Source organism: Clytia hemisphaerica, unplaced genomic scaffold, assembly GCF_902728285.1.
Source record: "Clytia hemisphaerica strain Z4C2 unplaced genomic scaffold, Clytia hemisphaerica genome assembly, whole genome shotgun sequence".
Classification (NCBI taxonomy): domain Eukaryota; kingdom Metazoa; phylum Cnidaria; class Hydrozoa; order Leptothecata; family Clytiidae; genus Clytia; species Clytia hemisphaerica.
The window spans coordinates 70019-80818 of NW_027104247.1; the positions used below are offsets into that span (position 1 = coordinate 70019).

The 10800-nt window shown below is 37.8% G+C and overlaps 1 protein-coding gene across 1 annotated transcript; it reads left to right on the plus strand.

Annotated features, from left to right (window-relative positions):
- The first annotated feature begins 5230 nt into the window (after positions 1-5230).
- Positions 5231-6043, plus strand: LOC136816381 (uncharacterized). The gene is made up of 3 exons (XM_067072710.1): positions 5231-5431; positions 5579-5783; positions 5913-6043. Exons 1-3 carry the CDS (start codon positions 5246-5248, stop codon positions 6041-6043), a joined length of 522 nt encoding a protein of 173 aa, XP_066928811.1. The 5' UTR covers positions 5231-5245.
- Positions 6044-10800: the final 4757 nt, after the last annotated feature.

Genomic DNA, 10800 nt, shown 5'->3' on the forward strand with positions numbered 1-10800 from the left:
CCCTTCGAACCTACTTTAGAGCATTTACAAATCGATTTTGGTTTCAAAACTTCCTGGGGAATTTCCCATTTGTCTCAAATATTTCTTGAAGGATTGTCTGAACAACTGAAAAATGCTGATTTCTGCTCGGCGGGGGGTCCAAAATTACCTGAAAACCTCTAAAATTTGTCTTAAAACATGTTTCGGACCATTTTGAAGGGTTTGCTCCTGGCCAAAAACACTTTTTTATGAAATATTTAATATTTTGCAAAGGTCCAATTTACGAAAAGTCAGAAACGTGAAAATTTCAGGAAATTTTGACTTTTTTTCGAGTTTTAGACCCTAAAATTGAAGAAAGGGGATTTTTGAGCCAGAAAAATTGCTTTAAACTTGGAATAAGAACCCCCGCTGAGTAGAATTCGGCATTTTTCAGTTTCTCAGACAATCTTTCAAGAAATATATTGAGAATTCCGGTTATTTTGTCACGTCAGTTCTGCCCCTTTCTGACAAGGGGAATTGCGCGTTACCAAAATTATATATAAAAATAAAATAAATAAATTTTTGAATTTAGCTCTACCTTGGTATAGTGCACTTTGTCACCACAAATTACTGATGTTGTTAATGTTCATATATAATACAATATACTAAAAGTGTATCCAGATATAATTGGCAGTGGAAACAAGAATGCCTGTAACTTTTGATAGTCAAATACAATTGTGATATTATTTTTTCGCTTGTTTTAGAGAATCAAAAGTATTTGTATATCTATTTTTGGCGGTGAAATTTACGATTATGAAAATTGAGTTTTTTTCTACTCATGCTATAATATTCATTTTTACATCAGTGGTAGGTCAAGTTTCAAGGCAACCATCAAAATTTACAGGCATTCTTGTTTCAACTGCTAAAGATATCTGGATACATTTTAACATCCATCAATCGATCTATAATAATAAAATATAATATAGAAATGATATAATAGAAACGGTACGAAAAAATCTAGTTCCCACTTACAATTGCACAAACAAGGAACTTGTGTGTTGTCAAGTGAGAGAAACGTTATTTCGCAGAAGATTTTTCATCATGGCCAGACCAGCACATAGATTGGAAATAAAAAGGTCATAGCAGCTTTAGAAAGCAACATCATCTTAAACGTAAGTGACTTTTACACGAAATTCTTTCACAGTTTATTTGTCTCTAGTTCCAAGAGATCAATTTTACCTATTTCGATTTTTTATTTATTTGGCGATGTTTTTTCGTCATTTGCTTTTTGATGGAAAAGAATGTTCTCATTTAAAAAGCCAATTTTTTTAACATTTAGATACCGAGATCATGTCACATTCTCTCCGTGAGGCTCACTTCCCTTGGAGGCGAATATTTACCGCTTCGCAAAGATATCGATATAAAAATAGGAAAAACACCTGGTGTTGAATTTGTCATATCATGTCTGACCGGTTCAGAGAACAACGCAAAGAAAAAGAAAACGGAAGAAGACACAAGGGAGGAAAGAAAGACAAGAAAGGGGTGGCGTATTTTGTTGTCATGAAGCAAAAAAGTATCGAAGACGAGATAATACGTGTTATTGCAGGCGCAGGCTTTAAATCAAAAATCACTTACATCAGTCCGCGTGGAGAAAACAGAAAAGCGACTGACATTTCTTTGTCCAGGCTCAAAACTACGATGAAGGTATACTTTGAAATTAGCTTTCCTTATTTACTCTGATCGATTTTCATGTCTGAACTTTTTGAGAATATTTATACACTTGCTAAGCTTTATTCAGGATTTTCTATCAAGAAATAAACGTAAGCAGCTGTCATTTTGTCACTTTGAAAGTCTTTTTTTGTAAAATTTATGCAATTTAATATGCGTAAGAGCAGCCTAAAACGGCTGTAGCATCGTCAATTTGAAAACTATTTCATTTATTTGTAGCCCATGGTAGCCTATAATCATATTTGACACAGCCTAAAACAGCTGTCATATCATGACTTTGAACATTTTCAATTTTTTTGGTAGCCTATGGTAGCCCAAGTATAGCCCTGACGTAGCCCAAGGTTTTTAGCTTGGCTTTGTTTATATAGCCCTGTAGCCCTGAAATTTGGACATGTGAAACGAATTTGAGACGGCCTAAAACGGCTGTAATATCATGACTTTGAACATTTTCAACTTTTTTTGTAGCCCTGGATTTTGGACATGAGAATCATATTTTATCCTGACTTTGAAAATGTTCAACCTTTTTTTGGTAGCCTATGGTAGCCCAAGTATAGCCCTGACGTTGCCCAAGGTTTTTAGCTTGGCTTTGCTTATATAGCCCTGTAGCCCTGGATTATGGACATGAGAATCATATCTTATCCTGACTTTGAATATTTTCAACCTTTTTTTGGTAGCCTTATGGTAGCCCAAGTATAGCCCTGACGTTGCCCAAGGTTTTTAGCTTGGCTTTGCTTATATAGCCCTGTAGCCCTGAAATTTGGACACGTGAATCATTATTGGAAACTTTGATTTTTCATCCGTTCATGAAAGTTTTAACTTATGCTGAGATGTCAAAAACCAAGGGCTACAGAGCTTCTCAAACCTTTTCAAGCTAAAATCCAAGGGCTACGTTAGGGCTACGTTCGGGCTCCCAAGGGCTATTGCACTAATACTAACTTTACATTTTCTATGGGTTGATACTCCGGCCCTTTTCTGATGATAGTCTCAACTTATGCTGAGATGTCAAAAACCAAGGGCTACAGGGCTTCTCAAACCTTTTCAAGCTAAAATCCAAGGGCTACGTTAGGGCTACGTTAGGGCTCCCAAGGGCTATTGTACTAATACTAACTTTACATTTTCTATGGGCTGATACTGCGGCGCTTTTCTGATGATAGTCTTAACTTATGCTGAGATGTCAAAATCCAAGGGCTACAGGGCTTCTCAAACCTTTTCAAGCTAAAATCCAAGGGCTACGTTAGGGCTACCTTCGGGCTCCCAAGGGCTATTGTACTAATGCTAACTTTACATTTTCTATGGGCTGATACTTCAGCCGTTTTCTGATGACAGTCTTAACTTATGCTGAGAAGTCAAAAACCAAAGGCTACAGGGCTTCTCAAACCTTTTCAAGCTAAAATCCAAGGGCTACGTTAGGGCTACCAAGGGCTATTACTATTACTAACTTTACATTTTCTATGGGCTGATATTTCGGCCGTTTTCTGATGACAGTCTTAACTTAAGCTGAGAAGTCAAAAACCAAGGGCTACAGGGCTTCTGAAACCTTTTCAAGCTAAAATCCAGTTAGGGCTACGTTCGGGCTCCCAAGGGCTATTGTACTAATACTAACTTTACATTTTCTATGGGCTGATATTTCGGCCGTTTTCTGAAGATAGTCTTAACTTATGCTGAGATGTCAAAAACCAAGGGCTACAGGGCTTCTCAAACCTTTTCAAGCTAAATTCCAAGGGTTACGTTAGGGCTAAGCTAGGGCTACCAAAGGCTATTACTAATACTAACTTTAAACTATCTATGTGACGACTTTTCGGCCGTTTTCTGACGAAAGTCTTAACTTATGCTGAGATGTCAAAAACCAAGGGCTACAGGGCTTCTCAAACCTTTTCAAGCTAATATCCAAGGGATGTTGGGCACAAGCGTTGCGTCAACTTTGTAATCATATGTGGTGCTCCGTCAAGTCTAGAAGAGGTGTTAAAAAATCGCACGCCAACAAATGCGGCTTGTTTGGCGCTTGAATCTTTGAAGACGGCAATGAACGAAGCAAAGCATGCTGTTTTTCGCGGAAATGTGTACAGAAGAGTTTCCGGTAATAAGTTTGGCATGATTCATATCCTTTAAAATGAGAAAGTTTAGAATTCAAGTTTCATCATTGGCACTTTCAAGAAAGTAAAGAAAAACAATACTCTTCAATATATAGTTGGCTGATCAGTTTTACTATTGATATTTTTAGCTGCTTTCGCTTATGAAAAGATGGGGCCGGCAAACACCTATGTCCGGTCGATTGTCGTCCTACCGGATATCCGTGATGATATTTATCCTCATTCCGAGGCACTGATCCGTCTATTGAAAGACACTGGCTGCAATGTATGGAAAATTCTTATTCTATTTCATATATTGCCTTCTAGTCATGGTCAGAATACTGAAAATACCTGATTTCGATATGTGGAGTATTTAGCAATTCAGAGTTAAGTAATTGGTCAAATAACATATCTTAACTCGTGGAAAAACATAAATGGAAACCATAACCAATTTCTTTTCGTCCCTCTGTTTTAGTCCATCAGGCAACTTGCATTTGATACGGACATCATTGAGCTACCTGGTGAAAAATTTTTCAAACTATCGAGCCAATGTCTCACAAAATGTCCGTATAAAACCAGTGATGTCGGCAAAATATCTCCGAGAATCTTCATAAATGTGCCCGAGCGTGTCAACGTGTCCGGTGGACCGTTTGCGGAAGCCATCCACAACAGCTTCCCCGAGATCAAAGAAAAAATGAGGTTTATTATCAAGTTTTACCAATGTCTCCTGGCGTTCCAGCTGCCACCAAAAACAAAAAAGCTCACGTTGGTTGGGCACAAAAATTTTGGAAAAACGACATTTGTTAACGTGGTTCGTGGCCTAACACACCCTGAATTTATCGCCACACTTATCGATTCACGATCAGACTCAATTTCTTTTTATCGACGAAATGAGTCCTGAAATCTTGACAGCTAGTCAGGCCAAGATCCTTTTGCAAGGCGGTCAAGTGACAGTTTCCTGGAAGAATCAGGACCCATAGATTGTTGATAATCGGGCTGGTGAGTACAGTGATTTTGTTTAGCTTGTTTTCTTATTTGCTTTTTTTCCAATGGTCGCTTTGAATATAGACTTTTTCGCGTGTGGAATAGACACCCTAAGTGACTCCCGGGGGGGGGGGGTACTAGGGCAAGATGGGTTAGTGGGATGCTCCGCTTGTCAGGGTACCTTTTTAAACTCCAGGTTGGATCGCAAAAACACCAAAATAGAAAAATCAGTCCCTCGTAGGGTGCCTATTTTTGGAAAATTTGGGGTAAAAGTAGAAAATTTGAGAAAATTTTGGAATGTCAGTCCCATTCAGGGTCACTTTTTTCGCAAATTTCGAGTCCCACGTAGGGTCCAATTTTCGAACCTCAGCGGAGCACCCCCGTCAGTCGACAAGGGTAGTACCCCCCCAGGAAGTGACTACGATCATTCTTTTACGTTAGGTATTTTCATCACATGCAACAACCGTCCGAAATACGGTGACGATAAAAAAGACGTGGAAGACAGGATGGAGTACATGGAGACAAAGGAAATTCCTGAGGACGAGAGTGACTCGTTTGCAGCCACATGGATCCGTGAGCATGCGTTTGAATGCCTCCTCTGGATGTGCAATATGATGAGCGAAAATGATGAATTTATTGATGAGAAGGAACTGTTTTTTGTGAAACCAGTTGACGACTACGTACCAGTAAAGGTAAAGTTTTATGTTGTATTTTACGTGAAATTATTTGGTTTAGAGTGATGTATTTCATTTTTGAGCACTTAATTTACAGAAACAATTAACTTGTGGTAACTTAAACACTGTCATTTTTGAATTTAAAATCACTACCATTTCTTCTAGATTAACGTGTGTGTACCAGATGAAGAGCTTCGAAAGCTCGCTGGTATCCGTGATAAAAAATCAACCAACAAGACAACGCCGCCCGTGTCCAACCGAATCGATACAACAGCTTATATAGACGATGGTCAACAACCTGGCTTTTCAAAGTGGTCAGATGAGCACAATCCACCCCAGTGTGATTCAACTGATTCTGAAGAAAGGACAGGTAAATTCTTTCACTTACTTGCTAAGTGACACTTGAAATTTAATGTGCATTTACAAATGCATCAAAACACCTAATAACAAGTTGACAAAACTGTCATTTGTAAGACTTTTTTATCCTTTTCGTTTTTAGCTGAGAGACTACGACGACTAAAGGAGAGAAGACGGGTACGAAAGCGTCACATTGAAACAACTGATGAAGACACAGAAGAAGGTAACTCTTTAGACATTGAGACTCTTGGTAATAATTCATCTCTCCAGTAGATATTTTTACTTAAATACGTTCAACACTTTGCTTTTTTAGAACAACCTCGAAAAAGAAATTCCTACGAACCCGAGAACGAACATGAATGTCATAGATTTGAAGGTATAATCTTTTGCCCTGATATTGCAAGAATATATAGGCTAGAGGCTAGTGGATCAATTAGATGTGGATATTTTTCTGGCCATTCAAACCATTATACACTTTACACAACCTGTAAGAGACGTGTTTTTTCGAAAGGATTACTTTCAAGGATGTTTGGGAAAACTTCAGATCTCAAGTCTAGTTGCTGAACTAAAATTTAATTTCCTTGTATTTCAGACGAAGAAGATTTGTTATGCGGGGTCAATGAAACAATGAATGCCTTGCTGGCTCATCTTGACTACGCTGGTGAGTAAAGACTTTCTTCTAGCTCTCTAGAAAAGAAAGAAACATCATCTAAAATTTCTTAGGTTTATTCATTTGAAGCTTTTAGCCGTTATATAGATATAGATCAGAACTTTGAAACGATTTAACTCATTTCATTTTAAATTTTGAAATTCCATAAATGGTTTTGGGAAATTTTCCTGTTCAATGTTTTATAAATTAACTTGTCAGTGATTGAACATAACAAGGCTTCTTTTCAACTTTCTAGAAGATGGTGAACAAGTAGATTTCGTGGCTACTTTCCCCACGACGAGCCGCGCTCATTTCCTACGAAAAGCGGAAAAGAACAATCGAATTTTCAAATTTACCGAGATCAATACCGTCCAGTACTGGGCGGAAATGACGCGAATAATTGTGAAATGGTTCGATAGAGGTCCAAAACGCTTGACTTTTGCACATTATAACACCTTCCACGACAACATGGCTCGACACGGTGGTGTCAAAAGGCGGGGGGCAAAGCCTGCTATTGATTGTTGGTTTCTGGTTGCAGGACTAGTTCGCGATGGATTTGATGCAAAATCGTACCTAGCTATGTTCCCTTGGATAGAGAACGACCTAAGGGCAATTCGCAAACACTTAGATATTAAAACTGAAAGAAAACTTATTTGAAAAAAAGTGCTTACGTTTCAAATCCCTTGACTAAATTACCAAAGAATATTTTGAAAATTTTGGTTACTTAATTTTTCGATATAAAAGTCACGAACAAGACTTGCCTCGTTTTGAAACTATTACCAGAGTGATTAACTCTCTTGAGACCCTAAATCATACTTTTATAAAAAGAATGCAACTTTATGTAATCCCGTTCTTGCGAGTAGGTCGCCATGGCATTACATCGTAAACGAGGCAAGTGCTGTAAACTGTTAATTTTTTCAAACCTTTGATATTTGACCTTTTCTGAAAATCTTCACGTAATCAATAGATCAAAAAGGTTTTAGCCATGATTTTGTGGACAATTATTGGTCAAAAATTAAATACAAAGCCTGTCGAATTATTCTGTTAAATATTTCGAAAATTGAATATAGAATTGGAACAAAATAGAACTCTAAGATTTAAAAAATAGAAAAAAAACTCAATATAAAACTTTAAAACTGCTAACAAAGTTATGTGCCTTTTCTTCGTTTTGTCTCACTTGGTCCTTGGTACTTGGAACAATTTCCATCGACAAAGTCGGTTTTATTTTCGACGGAAGTTTTGTTGCTCACAGCTTTGCCATCTGTCCCACTCGAACAATTCACATTACCAAGATCTGTTGGTTTCTCGTTTTCCTCGTTGTCGTCTTCTAGCCACTTTGGCAGAGTTCGCTTAAAGCGGACTTTGTAAACTTTCTTACGACGACTCCAGAATTTGACAATCCCCTCCACAGTTGTTAAGCTCTCTGGAATTTCTTCACTTTCGGTTTCTGAGGTCACATAGCCCTCCGAAACAACAACAACGTCGCTCATTGCGATGTTAGCTCTTCTCGGGTGAGAAGAAACTGATTATTTGCTCTAAAAGGTTCCTTTTTATCATTACCTTGGAATCTAGTTCCCAGGTCTAGAGGATCACTTGACCTTTGTACTGTAACGTGTACAACATTGAATGGCTAGATCAGCTAAGCATATTGTAACACAAGAAAAGATTTTTTATTCATCATTGTATCAAAATGAAGACAATGCGAAAATTACATTTTATTGAAGACAAACACAGGCTAGAGAATACAAACTAACAAAGGAATTTTGTTTCCCAAAAATTTATCTTTTTCAAGTTTTAAGTTTAGAAATACGAAGTGAAAATACAAAATTATTTCTTTTTAGATATATTTACAAGTTTTTGCCCTAGTCAATAGTGTAGCAGTCTTTCGTGTGGAATGGAATAAAAACGCAGGATCTTTTAGAATGATTGTCCATTTGGGACCATCGTTTTTGTAATCCAGCTTTGAGAAAATTATCCTCCATTGCGGAAAACGGGACTTTCGGGGCACGTTTGTTTTGGCCTGGCTTTTTCTGCTCCGAAGTTTGCTGATTTGTTGAGCTAGTCGAATTATGTTGTAACTCTTGATTCTCCATAACAAAGTCCGTGATAGTATCCTTCTTTGGCATTAAAGTAGAAGGCGATTTTGAAATGTTGTGTAAAGTTTCCAATCCTGCACTGTTATTGGTAAGTTTTGCAATCAACTCCTTTGCACTTTTGGCAATCTTTTGTGATTGAAGTTTTTGATAGTGAATCTTTGCGACATGGGATGTGTGCTTTTGATCCAAAGAAATGGTAGCTTGTTCCTCAGAGGTTAATTTTTCAGCACTTGCTGTCTCAAATATTTGTCTGTAGCGGGTAGGATTTATGTATTTTCCTATGGCTTGGTAAACTAGTCTCCCAAAAACATCACAAATCCTTCTCTTGAGTTTTGAAAGTGCATTGGTCGATTATACCATCGCTTCCTATTGCAGAAATCATTTTGACAGATAAAAATTGATAGCTCATCGGTCTTGCAGCCTTGACCATTAAAACAATACTGCGATAATGAAAGATGTGGCAAAAGAAAGTTCATGCGAGGGTATAAAGCTTTCTTTGTTGTTCGCCATAAGTACCAGCTGTGCAAATCTCTCTCCGTGAAATGGTATCACTTGTTGCATTTCTTCGAGAGTTGCCCAGCAACCAGTTTCTTTGAAGTGGTCAACTGACAAAAGTGTCAACCAGCTAGCGCGCATTTTCTTGTTTAACGACTTTTTCATTCTATTCAGAAAAACTTCCGATGCAATCAAAGTTTGAGGGTTATTGTTTGTTAAGCCTGCTATCTTGCGATGGTCCATCAAATGTGAAATCGAGTTCAAGTAGCCAATGATTCCAGGATTACCAACACTCCAAACGTTCAAAGGATAGTCAACAAAATCTGAAATTAAAGTTACTGAACCAATGCAATAGTCTGTTACAGTATTAGAAATGTCCCAGGTTGGTTCGTGATCTTCACAACAAAACATTTTCATAGCACGTGATACAATCTGCTCAGCCTGACTGATCCCTTTCGAGCCACCAACTAGACTCGATAACCAAAATTTGAAAGTTTGTCTCAACATGCAATCTTTGACGTGTCTGATCTGTTCTTTAATGGTTTTACTAATGTCCTTATCTGCTCAGAGGGAAGAACAGCTCTAACTTCAGGCTTTTCGTCAAAATAAAAATACCAACCATGGTGTAAACACGTGTGCTTTCTACAGCCTCGTTTACTTTTGAAAGAAGCATTTTCACAATCCACGATTGGACAATTAAAAAGTCCATCTTTATCTACCACAAGCTTTAATCGTTTTGGTTTTTTCGAAGCCCCAACGGCAGTCTTCCGTATTGATTTTGAATGTCGTTTGTGGGAGGCCATCCTCCCAGCATTATGATCGATCAACGCAAATGGCTTCCTTTTAAAGCTGTTCCAATTCAATTAATGGTCGTTAGCGTGCTACAACGACATTGGACGAAAACTATCAAAAACAGGGGGTACTCCTTTTAACTGTATTGTTCTGAACTTGCGTTGCGCGTCACGAAAAGCTGACATAAAATCAGAACCCATCTACGCTTAAAAAGAGGAACAGGAAGTTCCAATAAAAAAAGAGAAATCATAATTTACAGACTGCAACGTTCTGCTTTTTACAAGCCACAAAAGTTTGTAAGAAAACGCAAAAGTTACTCTATGAGTTCCCTTTAAAAGGTACTACACATTCCTATAATCGACTCCAGAAGGAATGTCATTTGGGAATTAGGAGTTCCTCTCTCTCTATCAGAAGAGAACTATTACATACGAAAAGAGCCTAAAGGGAACACTTGAGATAAAAATGACAAATGAACTAATAGAGCCTCTTTAAATGTTCTCTTTTGAGAATTACGTTTTCAACCTGCTCAATTCTCAATTCCCTTTGCAAATTAAAATAACCAAACAAAAGGAACTAATTAAATTCCAACATTATAAAAAGTTTCTTACAAAATGAAAATGTGTGTTAATCGTTTTTTATTTACTTTTTTTTTAGATGCGGACAAGAAACGTTACAAAAAAGACTTATTAGACTCTGAAAGCAGAATTGGGGAAAGTATTTAAGCATGCTTCTCCGAAAGGCCAAATTGACTTTGACATTGATGAGGACAAAGAGAACGAAACGAACGAGAATGTTATGGCTGAGAAGGAGGATGACGAGAAAGAGAATAACCAGAATGAGACTCGTAAGAAGCAGTCGTCAAAGAAAAGACGGTCCCGTGTCCAGCTGGGTGAAGATGGCCCGGGGGGGGCACTCGATCTGAAAACGACCATACGTTCGGCCCAAAATTTGGCTTCTAAAATCGGACCCTTACAGGACAGTGAATTTTAATGAAAAAT